Raw genomic sequence first — 14,125 nt, 5'->3', positions numbered from 1 at the left:
AGGTTCATCATTACTTCAGTTTTCCTCATTTAAGTCAACAGAGAGGGTTGATTAAAAGCCATTATAGTTTTTTTCTGATACTTGTTCATCAAAGGAGGCTAGATGTAACGCCTCAAAACTTGTATTTGTGATTTGTTAAATTTGGTTATAATTAAGTATTTGTATTAGTGGATAAGTGTCTTAATTCTATGTTGAAGGTCTTGAGTTTGAATCCCTGCATGAGCAAATGAAAATATTTTTATGCTAATAGTGGGATATTAGTTGATTTCTTTTGAAGATAAATTTGTTGTAAATTAAAATTAATTAAAATTATATTTCCAAAATATCCCATGTTTCCCTCTGTTTCAATTCATCTTTGTTTTATTTTTTAATTGATTTTCTTTCCCTATTTCCCACGTTTCATTAGTTACTTTTCTTTTCCTTTTAGTTGTTCTCCCTTCCCACGTTTTTACTCCTATTCGTTTCTTCTTGGTAGGTTTGTTTCTTTATTTTGTGTTCTTTCTTTTGTTACCATCATTTATAAATGGTTTTGGTTCTTTGGCTTCATTTAGTCGGGTTCATTTCACAGAGGTAAGGTTTTATTGTTTTACTCAATTCATTTGTTACAATTGTTCGTTGGGTTTTTGGCTATGCTTAAATTTCAAGATTTTTATGCAAAGATTCGTATTTTGGGTTATCTAATTAATTTGATTCGTTTTATGGGAAGTTCATGAGACGATTGATGATCCTCCAACATCCTAAAATTAGTGTGATTGCTGTCCGTTTAGTGGTAAGGGTCTCGAATGTGTTTTTGGAGGGTTTTTTGTTAGTTCGTTTGTAAGAAACTTTCATTTAAATTCGTGAACCTTTACTGATATGGGCTATGCTAATTGTTGGTTTAGGTGTGGGATTATATGTTTTTAGGAAGTATATCAGAAAAGACTCAGGTGTGTAACACAAAACACGAAAAATAGTGATTGGCGAAAGCCAAAAAAGTAACCTGTCGATGCCACATGGTCGTGTGCTAGGTTGTGTGGTTGGTCGTGCGCTAGACTATGTGTTGGAAATCGTTTGTGCCATTTGGGCCGTGTGGACCACATAGCGTGTGGGCCACACAGGCATGTGTGAGGCTGTGTGCTAGACCGTGTGGGCCCAAAATTCTAAGTTTTACCCTTGGGCTATAAACGTTGTTCTGATTGAATGTAGGCCTTCCATGGGGTTAGTATGTGATCTAATAAGCTATAAAACATAGAATTTGATCATATGTAAGTATTAATTATGATATCTGATGTATATTTGAAATGTTATACGGTTAATAAACTTTGTGGTAGGCTATGTGAAATCTAAAAAATGCTATGTATACTTTGTATCTGTTATGTCATGCATGTATAACTGTAGCATGTCTGATTTTCGATCTATTTTGTATTTGCATTTGGGATGAGTTATATTATGTGGAGGAAGTATTTTTGTGAATGGTGATAACTCGCCTATTACACTGGCAGTTCAACTGCAAATTTTCTGAAAAGTGTCATATTGGGACAAAGTGGTGTGTAGGGTTGAATGGGTGTTTCATACCCCATATAGTGTGTTGGGATGGTCAAAGATGGTGTGCAGCGGATGGGGGTAGGATATATGTCTGTATTTGTACCGCTCTGATATGAATCCGTTCTGCTAAATCTGTCTTATAGAAATTAACTATGTAAAGTTATTTCTTATACACTGGGTTTCGAAAACTGATCTTCTATTTGACTGATATTTTTAGGTAATCCTCAGACTTAGGCGTGTCGGTGCCTAGGAGCTCGGTTACAATAAATTTGTTACATTTGATTCAGCTAAATTTGGATTTAAATGTTTTGTAATATTTGGCTAATTTGGTTTTTGGGACGTTATTTTCAATTTTTGCATGACACCATTAAAAACATTTTATAGAAAATGTCTAATTTCCTACAAAACAAATGATTTCGACAAAATAAACTTAGTTTTCCCAAAACATATCGATTTGAGAATTTCTGCTGTAAAGTATTCTTTTAGAAAATGCAAGCAGACATCATTTTCAACTATAAAGTTAAGTTAGATGTATTTTTCTATTAAACCAGGATTTTAAGTGATAAAGGTTATTGCTTACTTGTAAGCTTTAAATATAGGTGGAATTGAGATGATTCATACTTTGAAGAATAGATATGAAAAGAAGATCCCGACAATCTTAATGATATAGATTCAAGTTACAAATATGGAACGCTAGAGCAATTAGAAAATTGCATATGATCAGATCATATCTATTCTTTTTTAGGCAATGCGTAGAACTACCCATAACCCCTTTCCTACCCATAAATAGGCGGATAATGTGCTTCAGCGCACTCAAACCTAGGTCCTCTTGCATTAGCAACAATGCCCATGCCAGTCGAGCTAAGACTCAATCGACACCATATGATTTGATTTTAATTTTTGTTAATTGTTTAGATTTTTAAAAAAATATTATTAATTATTTTTTACAGTAATTATCATTTAAAAAAATAAAATTTGTAACTATGTAATTAAAATTCGTGCTACTAAACAGAACATCGGAATTATGATGTAATTACACTATCAAGCAAATAAGTTTAGGAAATTAAAATTTCTTGTAATTATAAAATATATATAATATTTATGTAAACCATATGTAATGTAGATGTAAAATGATGCTACATGCTACACCGATAATAATATTTTAGTAATAAAAAATGTGTAATTGTACAAAATCAAAATTCATGTATCAAATTATATATTGGACCAAAAATCATGTGTAGTTTTATGATTTTTATCATTGAATATATACTAAATAAACTAATATTCTCAATTAAAATAAAAATATATTATATTAATAAATTAAAGCAATGATTAGTCTCAATTATTACGGAAAATTTCCGTGTCACTTGCCTTTTTAATATTTTATTTTAAGTATAAGTATAACGTAAAAATCTAATGCGGATTCGTTTTATTAATGGTCTATATAATGGTTTTGGCTCACCATTTACTTTTTAACCTTATTTGAGAATAATTGTATAACCAATGGAGTAAACCTAATTTTTTTTTAAATTATGCTCAATCAATTTAGAAAAAAATGATTCAATACCATAAGGGATAAATGCAAAAGAAAAGAGGAAAATGAGAGGCAAATATGGAAAATTGCAAAACTAACAACCCACGCTGGGGCTATATATAGATGATAAGAAATGAAAAGGTTCATATAAAACAATAAGCATTGTAGGTTTTAAGGCAGTGATGGAGGTAGAGAGAGGTGAGTCGAGCTCGAGGAAGAGGAAGTGGGAGAGACCACCACCAGGAGCGACAACACATGAGCAACAGGCTAAGGAGCAATCGCCATTGACGCTAGCCACCTTGAAAGCGGTGAAAGAGCAGGTTGAAAAAAGGGGCAGTAGGATATCACATGGTGTCATCGTCAAGTACTTTGACAACAGCGATGCTCCTTATGACTGGTTGCTCCCTGGATGGGTTGCGGAAGAGCGCTATGTTCCGTCTGGTCGTAAGGGCCTTGGTAGGATCTATAAGGTATATCAAACCACCATTGTTTCCTTCATCCTACATACATGTATGCAAATATTAAGATGATAATGATGGTGGTGGTGATGTTGATGCAGTATTACTGTGATCCAACTGGGCATATGTACTACTCCAAACATGTAGTCTTGTTTGCGTGGAAGAAAATGAACATCATTTGCCTTGATGCTTAATTACAATTAATCAAAGGTGAAAATCTCATGGAATCCAACACACACGCACACAGAGAAAAACCCAATTTTATTTGGCTTATATATAAAAATTATCTTTCTTTTTTCATTATTTTTTTGGGTTAATTAAATTGCAGGGCTCGTCTCTTAAACATGTCAGAGTTATGAAGATGTTGAACTGGAACAAGAACTTGAAGACTATATATAATATCTATAAATTATGTGTCGAAGGAAAATTTATGTAATAGTTTTCTTTTTCTTGTGTTTCAAATGCTTTATATCTTCAACATATGATGAAAAATAAACATTGAATAAATTAAATAAAATTTGTTTAAGTTATAAACTCAACTTCTCTTTTGATTATTATCTATTAAGATTGACTGATTTTTCTAAATTCGCAAGCGAAAGGTAAAGTTGAAATCAAGAATTTTTAGTGAAAGGTGATGTAGCACCCCAAACCCAGCCTAGACGTTATAGCTGAATCCGGAGATGTCATGAAGAAGGGTTTTGAAAACTGAGTCGTTACAGAAAATCATTCCAGTTTTATAATTCATACTCGTTTATATCCAATGTCGAAAACATTATTCACTTAATTTATTTTCCAAAACGTAATTTATGGGGAAGTTATAGTAGACATTATTTTCTTAAAATCCCATTCATAGGTTTGGAAAAAATTGTTTTTGTAAAAACCATGTTATTAGCTAACTGTGGCAATTAACGTAGTAAACAAAAAATCCAAATCCCAAAAATTAAACCAACAGTCCAGAGAGCCCAATTAATACAAAACTCCCAGAAATATTTCTTAAATAAAGAAAACCTTTATTTAAAGTCAGTTCATAGGCTAGTGGTCATTGTGACACTTCCCTACATCGATGCTCTTAAGTCTGTGGATTACCTGAAGAGAACAGACAAACAGAAGTGAGTTTACGTAAACTCAATGTGTAAGCCAACAGAAATGGACATGCTGTACATACAAAAATCACACACACAATCGGATTCAGTTTCAGATTCGGAGTTAATTCCTTTACAGATTTAGATACCAGAAGCAAATAAGCAGAACCGATAAACTGAATCTTATCCCTATCCTCTACAGACCAACTCCAACCATCCCAACACACCATGTACGGTTAAAAACACCTACCCATCCCTACACCTATATCTTGCCAATACGAGACATATCAGATAATGTGCAGCCCAGTTGCCAGAATATATGCTAGGATTGCCATGCAGAACACTTCTTCCACCTATACAAACCCCACCCCAATCAGATATATATATTCAGAGTTAGCATACTTACATGCTTCTATACAGATATCAAGTAAATATACATCAGAATAATTAGACATGCATAACAGTGTCATACTCAGAGCAGAATATCAGACTATCAGATCACATAGTGTTAGGGTTTGGTTATCCCTTACCGGCCTTACAGTATGCCTACAGTTGATCGAAACGACCCGTGCGACCCTAGGGAAAATTTAAAAATTATGGGCCCACATGCCTATGTGGCTTTCCCTTATGGGCCCACATGCCTAGATTGGCCTTACTCGTGTGGCCCACACCACTTGGAATAAAGCCTACACGCCCGTGTGGCATGCTCGTGTGGGCCCACACGCTGAACTAGGCCTAGCCCATGTGGTCCACACAGCCATACTTACACCACCACAAGGCCGTGTCTCGCACATGGCCAGGCATACGCCCGTGTGGCATTGACAGTATAGTTTTTCGACTTTCGCCGAAGCTTGATTTTCTACGTAATGAGGTACACACTTGGTACGACTTCGATAAGGAAACACACTCGAACCACACAGCACCTTCGATCGAACAACGATAATTCTCACGCAACTAAGTCATCGACGGACAATTTCGAGCCCCTTGATCTTTCTCGAATTAATCGCAATTGAAATTAGACAGAAAGAAGCCACAATTACACCATAACGCCGACAAGCCAACAAATCCCATAGTTTAATTGGAAACCAAGGTCGAAGAATAGAGAGGACGACAAAAGAAAAAGAAACCACAAAGAAGGAGATGCAACAGAAAAAAATGTTAACTAAGGAAATTTAGGAAAATAAAAATAAAAATAAATTAAAATCCAACTTGATATCCCCAACTTCCTACTAACACCTCAATCTCAACCACTTTAGAATTTTAGCTCTTCCGAAACTCTATTAGTCAATCGAGCAAAAATAAACACCCTCGCTCACGCAAGAATTCGAACTCAGGACCTCCAACACACCAATTCCCTTACCACTCTAACCACCAGGCTTATTCTAATATGGATTAACAGGCAATTTTATATAAGCCCACTTAACAAGGGTAAGGCTTAGATAAAAAATAACAAAGTTTTGCCAAAAGTGGAAGTTGAAGCCAATACCTCTCACACACATCCAGAACAGTTAACTACTGAAGTAGATACACACTTATGTTAGATATTTACAGAAACAAAAATAAATTATTCAGGGCGTTACAACTCTACCCCCTAAAAAATTTTCAACCTCAAAATTTACCTGATCAGAATAGATAAGGATGCTCCTAATATATCGAGTCCTTAGGTTCCCACGTGGCTTCTTCAGTGACATGATTCCTCCACAAAACCTTTACTAACGGAATAGACTTCCTCCCTAGAATCTGAACATCTCGATCCAAAATCTGAACCGACTCCTCCTCAAAAGTCAAGTCTGGTTTAACCTCGATCTCTTTAACAGAGACAACATGAGAGGGATTAGATCGATACTGCCTCAACATCGAGACGTGAAACACATCGTTGATACGGTCTAACTCTGGAGGTAGCTCTAATTGATAAGCGACCGATCTCATACGCTTTAGAATTCGATACGACACAATGAACCTAGGGCTCAACTTGCCCTTATGACCGAATCTCAGAACTTTTTTCCACGAAGAAATCTTAAGAAAAACGAAGTCACGCACAGAGTACTCAATAACTCTTCTCTTAAGATTTGGATAAGACTTCTGTCTAGTAGAAGCCGCCTTCAGACGATCCCGAATTAGTCTAACCTTATCTTTGGTCTCAGAAACCAACTTAAGACCTAAAACCCGATGCTCACCCAACTCATTCCAACATAGTGGAGTACGAAACTTACGACCATATAAAGCCTCGTAAGGTGCCATCAGGATGCTAGACTAAAAACTGCTATTATAGGTGAACTCAGCTAGCGCAAGAAAATCCTCCCAACTACCTCAGAAATTTATCACACAACTCTGAAGCATATCCTCCAGTATCTGAATCACCATATCAGATTGACCATCGGTTTGAGGATGGAATGCAGTACTAAAGTCTAATCTCGAACACAAAGTCTCGTGTAATTTCTTTCAGAATCGAGAAGTGAAGTGAAGATCTCTGTCAGAAATTATCGAAACAGGAACCCCTTACAGTCTTACAATCTCAGAGATATAGAGCTTCGCTAACTTTCGTAGAGAGTAGTCCATCCGAACCGAAATAAAATGAGCGAACTTGGTCAATCGATCCACGATGACCCAAACAAAATCCTTCTTAATGGGTGTCAAGGGCAACCCATTTAACTGCCTATCTCAAATCTGATCAATCCAAGTCTGCTTAACTTGCAACTCGACTAACAGACCCCCGTAATCAAATAGACTAAGACGAGCGAACATCCCTCTCAAATCAGTCATCACTTTACGACTGAGAGCATCGACCACTAAATTAGCCTTACTAGGATAATACTCTATCGTGTAGTCATAATGTTTGAGCAACTCAATCCACCGACGATGTCTAAGATTCAACTCTTTCTAAGTAATGAGGTACTTGAGGCTCTTGTGATCAGTGTATATAATGCACCTCTCACCGTACAGATAGTGCCTCTAGATTTTTCACGCAACAACTACAACAGCTAACTGGATATCATGCATCGGATAATTCCCTTCGTGTGTCTTAAGCTAACGGGACGCATAAGCCACAGCCCTACGATTTTGCATTAGCATAACCCAAACCAATGTGCGATGCATCACTATAGACCACAAACTCTTTACTGGGTTCATGCTATATCAGAACATGAGCCTGAGTTAAAACAACTTGAGCTTCTCGAATCTCAATTTTTACGCATTAGTCAAGACAAAATTAACTTCATTGCGCAGAAACTTAGTCAAAGAAGCTGTAATTAGGGAGAACCCTTGACAAACCGTTGATAATAACCCGCAGACCCAAAAAACTATAGATTTCAGATACATTCTTAGGCTGTTTCCAATCAAGCACAGCCTCAATGTTTCTCGGATCAACTCAGATCCCCTCAGTAGAAACTACATACCTCGAAAAAGTCACCTCACGCAATCAGAATTCACACTTCCTCAACTTAACGTAGAGCTGTTTCTTACGGAGTATTTGAAGCACTACTCTAAGATTTTTATCATGCTCATCCTTGGTCTTAGAGGAAATCAGAATGTTGTCGATGAAGACCATGATGAACTGATCTAGATATAGTTGAAACACTCAGTTTATCAGATTCATGAATGTAGCTAGAGCATTCATCAGACCAAAACGCATAACTAGGAAGTCGTAATGTCCATAACGAGTCCTAAATGCGGTCTTATGAACATCAACTTCTTTAACTCTAAGCTAATGATACCCAGAGCAGAGGTCAATCTTTGAAAACACTGAAGCCCTTTGAAATTGATCAAACAAATTGTCAACCCTCGACTGTGGATTGGAGGTGCTCATGGACCGGGCCGGGCCCAGAAAAAAATTTTAGCTCATTTCCTAGGCCCGGGCCTAGCTCGACCTAAAATATTGGCCAAAAATTTTGCTAGGCCCGGCCTGAAAAAAATTCCTAAGCTCGAGCCCAACCTGGCACCATTTTTTAAATAAACACCAAAAATTCATTTTAAAAATAAAAAAATATTTCAAAAATAAAAAAAATATAAAAAAATAAATATTTATTATATTCGGGCCGGGCCGGGCCGAGCTTGGGCCAAAAAAGTGGTGCCCGAGGTCCGACCCATTTTTAAACGGGCCTCATTTTTTTTGCCCAAACCTATATTTTAGGCTTATATTTTTACGCGAACCCTCCCATATTTCAAGGGCCATCTGGTCAAGGGTAGCGCCTTACCATGAGCACCTCTATTGTGGATACTCATTTTTTACGGTCAGTTTATTCAACTGTCGATAATCAATACACAATCTCATGGTGCTATCCTTTTTCTTTACAAATAGAATCGGTGCCCCCCATGAAGACACACTAGGACGAATGCAACCACGATCCAAAAGCTCTTAAAGTGGAGCCTTAAGCTCTGCAGGATCCTTCAGTGCCATACGTAATGAGTGATGGACATCGGAGTTGTACCCAGTAGAAGCTTAATGTCGAACTTAACTTCTTGATTCAGAGGTAAACCAGTAACTTCTCAGGAAAGACATCTGTAAAATCCCTCACTGTTCTGATATCTCCAACGAAAAAGTCCCCATAAATTAAAACACTAATGTAAGCCAAATACGCCTCACACCCTTTTCAAACCAGTTTCTCAGCCACAAGAGCAGAGATCACATTAGACAGATAATCTCGACGCTCCTTGATTAAAACCACCTCCTTATCATCCTCGGTCCTTAGAAAAACCTTCTTAGTTGTGCAATCTAAGCTAACTCGGTGCGCAACCAACTAGTCTATACCTAAAATTAAGTCAAAATCCCTAAACGAAAGCTCCTTCGAATTTACCAGAAATAGAATCCCTTGTACTTCTAATGGAACATTCCTATAAAATTTACTAACCCGAACAGACTCCCCCAATGGACTCAGTACAGCAATCTCACTAAAATTGCTCTCAACAAAAATCCTCAAGTTTTCAGAAATGGTACTAGCTATATGGGAGTGTATAGAACCTATGTCTATTAGAGCAGTATGAGGTACATCAAAAATAAAGAATGTACCTGTGGTAACATCAGGAGCATCTCTATCCTTTCGACGTCGAATAGCATAAACCAGTGCAAACTGCCTCACCTCAGTCTAATTAGCACCTCTGTCCGGTGCTCTTTGTCATCGGCCCATACCATTACCACCCCAAGCTGGTCCACGACCCTTCAGTGGCTGCTGAATTACCCTCTAAGGTTGTGTAGAACCCAGTCCTAAAGCTTACATCTGATCAGCCCACTTTGTACATTCTCTAATACGATGCTCCAAGGATCCACACCTCAAACAAGCCCCTAACCTCCACCAACACTCGCCCGAATGGTGCCTACCACAATCACTGCATGGCTAAATCCTAATAGGAGCAACAAAATTTTGACAATTAGTTCTTTTTAAAAAAAATTTAGAACCCAAAATTTCACTACCCGAGTTTTACAACCTGGTTCTGATACCACTAAATGTAATACCTCAAACCCGACCTAGACGTTATAGGCGAATCCAAAGATGTCACAAAGAAGGGTTTTGAAAATGGAGTCGTTATAGTAAATCATTCCAATTTTATAATTAATATTCATTTATATCCAATGTCAAAAATGTTATTCACTTAATTTATTTGCCAAAATGTAATTTACAGCGGAAGTTATAGTAAACGTTATTTTCTTAAAATCCCATTTATAGGTTTGGAAAACCTTTTTTTAGTAAAAGCCATGTTTTTAGATAACCGCGGCAATTAACTTATTAAACGAAAAATCTAAATCCCAAAATTTAAACCAACAGGCTGGAGAGTCCAATTAATACAGAACTCTAAAAAATATTTCTTAAATAAATAAAACCTCTATTTAAAGTCAGTTTATAAACTAGTGGTCACCGGAAGACTCCCCTACATCGATCCGTCTAAGTCTGTGGATTACTTGAACAGAACAGACAAACATGAGTGAGTTTACGTAAACTCAATGTATAACCCAATAGAAATAGACATGCTGCACATATAAAAATCACATACACAGTCAGATCCAGTTTTAGATTCTGAGTTAAGTCCTTTACAGATTCAGATACCAAAAGCAGATAAGCAGAACAAATAAACCGAATCCTACCCCCATCCTCTACACACCAACTCCGACCATCCTAACACATCATGTGGGATTAAAAACACCCACCCATCCCTACACACCATATCGTGCCAATATGACACATATTAAATAATGTGCAACCCAGTTGCCAGAATATAGGTGAGGGTCACCATAGAGAACACTTCCTCCACATATACAAACCCCACCCCAATCAGATATATATTCAAAATTATCATGCTTACATGCTCATATACATATATCAAGTAAATATACATCAAAATAATAAGTCATGCATAATAGTGTCATACTCAGAGTAGAATATCAGACTATCAGATGACATAATGTTACGGTTTGGTTAGCCCTTACCGACCCTACTGTAGGCCTACAGTTGATTGGAACGGCCCGTGCGACCCTAGAGAAAATTTTAGAATGAATAGCCCACACGCTCGTGTGGGCCCACATGTCTAGGTTGGCCTTACCCATGTGCCCCACACGGCCTGACCCAAAACCAACATGTCCGTGTATACTTACTTGATATATGTAAATGAGCATGTAAGCATGATAATTTTGAATATATATCTGATTGGGTATATTTACTTGATATATGTATATGAGCATGTAAGCATGGTAATTTTGAATATATATCTGGTTGGGGTGGGGTTTGTATATGTGGAGGAAGTGTTCTATATGGTGACCCTCACCTATATTCTGGCAGCTGGGTTGCAAATTATTTAATATGTGTCATATTGGCACGATATGGTGTGTAGAGATGGGTGAGTGTTTTTAATCCCACATGATGTGTTGGGATGGTCGGAGTTGGTGTGAAGAGGATGGGGGTAGGATTCGGTTTATTTGTTCTGCTTATCTGCTTCTGGAATCTGAATCTGTAAAGGACTTAACTCCGAATCTGAAACTGGATTTGATTGTGTATGTGATTTTTATATGTGCAGCATGTCTATTTCTATTGGGTTATACATTGTGTTTACGTAAACTCACTTATGTTTGTCTGTTCTGTTCAAGTAATCCACAGACTTAGACGGATCGATGTAGCGGAGTCTTCTGGTAACCACTAATCTATGAACTGACTTTAAATGGAGGTTCATGCAATACTCTTGTTCCTTAGTTCCTTAGTTGACTATCAAAGCTTGATTTTATGTGTAAGGGGGTACACACCTGGTACGATTTCAATGAGAAAACACTCCTAAACCACACAGTACCTTCGATCAAACAACGGTAATTCCCACGCAACTAAGTCACCAACGGATAATTTTGAGCCCATTAATCTTCTCCGAATTAAATTGTAATCAAAATTGGACAGAAAAAAGCCACAATTACACCACAACATTGATCAGGCAATAAATCCCACAATTTAATTGGAATCCAAGTTCGAAGAATAAAGAGGAAGACGAAAGAAAAAAACACAGAGAATGAGAAGCAATAGAAAAAAACGTCAACTAAGGAAATTTTGGGAAAATAAAAATAAAAATAAAAATAAAAATAAATTAAGAAAAAACGTGATATTCGTAACTTTCCACTAACACCTCAGTCTCAACCACTTTAGAATTTTAGCTCTCCCGAAACTCTATTAGTCAACCGAGCAAAAATAAACACCCTCTATCACGTAGGGGTTTGAACTCAAGACCTCCAACACACCAACTCGCTTAACACTCAAACCAGCAGGCTCATTCTGATATGGATTAATAGACAATTTTATATAAGCCCACTTAACAAGGGTAAGGCTTGGATAAAAAATAATAAAGTTTTGTAAGTGGGAATTAAACCCAATACCTTACACACACACCCAGAACACTTAACCACTGCAGCAGATACACACTTATGTTAGATATTTCTAGAAACATAAATAAATTATTCAGGGCGTTACAGATGAGATATATATTTTTTAAATGGAGCCCAAAATGAAAAAAAAGGGGTTAAATATAAAATCTATGATACCAATGATGGTTAATTTGAAATATCGATACTCTGAACTGTTAGACGAATGCGACTATTCTATGTTTTATTATTTGATTTTCTTACTATCTATTTGCACTGATTTTCTTGCGAATGAACTCACACGAAGCATCATAGCTCACTCCCCCATTTATTTCTATCCTTAGAGATAACCCACCAGATTAGGACGAGAATGCGACGTCTAGGGGGTCTACGCTCAGTTTTTACTTAAAGAATTATTTAGGCTCAATACGTGGTTTATTTCCTTTTTGTGTTTTTCAAAGATTGTACTATTTTATTTCAAACTGTGGCATAGGACTTAGGATTTGAGTTTTTATGTTGAATGACATTTAATTTAAATTTTAGGATATCAAGTTATGATTATTAATTTGTTATGATGAACCCCAGTTTTTATTAAAAACAAATAAATCTCATTTTTTGCTGCCAAGTTGCATTTGAGATTTTGAGTACTAAATAAATTGGTATTTATCTAAGTTTCCTACTAAATTAAAAAAATGTTTTAAAATAACTATTTTTGAAACTCTGATAGCTTACTGGATCATTTCAGTAGCTAATGCGATCTTCCAAGTTTGGGTCTAATGTCTAGGCTGGGTTAGAAAGGATACAAGAAGCAAGAATAAGAAGGCAATTATACCTTCTCAATACATAAGTGGACATGTAAGTGGATAAATGTATATATATATATATATATGATATAAAATCTTAATTTAATTAATTAAATTATAAAATAAATCATATAATAAAGAAAATGATAAAAACATAGTGGAATGAGTGAGAAAATTTCATCATCTTCAAGTATTCAAAACCGAATAGGAGAGAAATTGAATTGATTTAGATTAGTTGTTACTATAAGGACTAAATTGAATTGCTTTGAAATGTTGTATATTGATACAATAGTGAAATTGAATCTATATTGTGATGAACTATGCTGCCACATGTGTGAATCAATGATTTAATGATAAGATTATGATATGAATTGAGATATTGACTTATAAATGAAACTGAAAAATGATGACCCTATTAATTGTTCGGACAAAAAAATTAATCTGGTTTTACCAACCAGCGTTTGGCACAACTTACTATGTCGAATTTGCCTGAACAATTAATAGGGTAACCATTTCTCAATTTGAGTTGAGATACCAAATCAATGATTTGATAATGAGATTATGATATGAATTGAGATGCCAAATTTTTCATTTCTTTTGAATTACTATTTATGTGAAGTAATTGGTCTGGTTCAGTGGTTAAGTGTGCTGTTGTGGGTGTGTGAGGTTCTGTGTTTGATTTTCTTATTTAGAGTTTTATTCTTTTTGTCTCAATCCCTGTTTTAATCATCTTTCTTATGATTTATTTTTCCTAAATTGTTAAAATGAATGAGCTTGCTGGTTGAGCAGTAAGGTCTTAGCTATACTCCCAAATTGTTGTCCCTCTCCTCCACTTTCCGCTCTTGCCTTCCCTTATATCCCTCACTCTCCAACTTTCTCTTTTCCCCTCATTTTGTTTT

The 14,125-nt window shown here is 36.1% G+C and overlaps 2 protein-coding genes across 2 annotated transcripts; one reads left to right on the top strand and one right to left on the bottom strand.

The window, feature by feature from the left end:
* The first annotated feature begins 3,240 nt into the window (after nucleotides 1-3,240).
* Nucleotides 3,241-3,710, top strand: LOC105771632 (uncharacterized). The gene is made up of 2 exons (XM_012593056.2): nucleotides 3,241-3,528; nucleotides 3,618-3,710. Exons 1-2 carry the CDS (start codon nucleotides 3,241-3,243, stop codon nucleotides 3,708-3,710), a joined length of 381 nt encoding a protein of 126 aa, XP_012448510.1.
* Nucleotides 3,711-6,242: 2,532 nt separating this feature from the next.
* LOC105772110 (uncharacterized) lies at nucleotides 6,243-6,839 on the bottom strand. The gene has a single exon (XM_012593438.1). The coding sequence runs from the start codon at nucleotides 6,837-6,839 to the stop codon at nucleotides 6,243-6,245; it is 597 nt and encodes a 198-aa protein (XP_012448892.1).
* Between the last annotated feature and the right edge of the window lie 7,286 nt (nucleotides 6,840-14,125).

This window comes from Gossypium raimondii, chromosome 6, assembly GCF_025698545.1.
Source record: "Gossypium raimondii isolate GPD5lz chromosome 6, ASM2569854v1, whole genome shotgun sequence".
In the NCBI taxonomy this organism is placed as follows: Eukaryota; Viridiplantae; Streptophyta; class Magnoliopsida; order Malvales; family Malvaceae; genus Gossypium; species Gossypium raimondii.
Note: the sequence above shows the minus strand (reverse complement) of the source record. Positions and strands in the feature narration are given on the sequence as shown.

What these genes read in the sequence shown, in the direction of transcription:
- LOC105772110 (XM_012593438.1), bottom strand. Translation starts at nt 6,839, where the DNA reads ATGGCACCTTACGAGGCTTTATATGGTCGTAAGTTTCGTACTCCACTA.
- LOC105771632 (XM_012593056.2), top strand. Translation starts at nt 3,241, where the DNA reads ATGGAGGTAGAGAGAGGTGAGTCGAGCTCGAGGAAGAGGAAGTGGGAG. An exon ending in GCCTTGGTAGGATCTATAAG is followed by an intron (nt 3,529 to 3,617) that starts GTATATCAAACC and finishes ATGTTGATGCAG; the next exon opens with TATTACTGTGATCCAACTGG.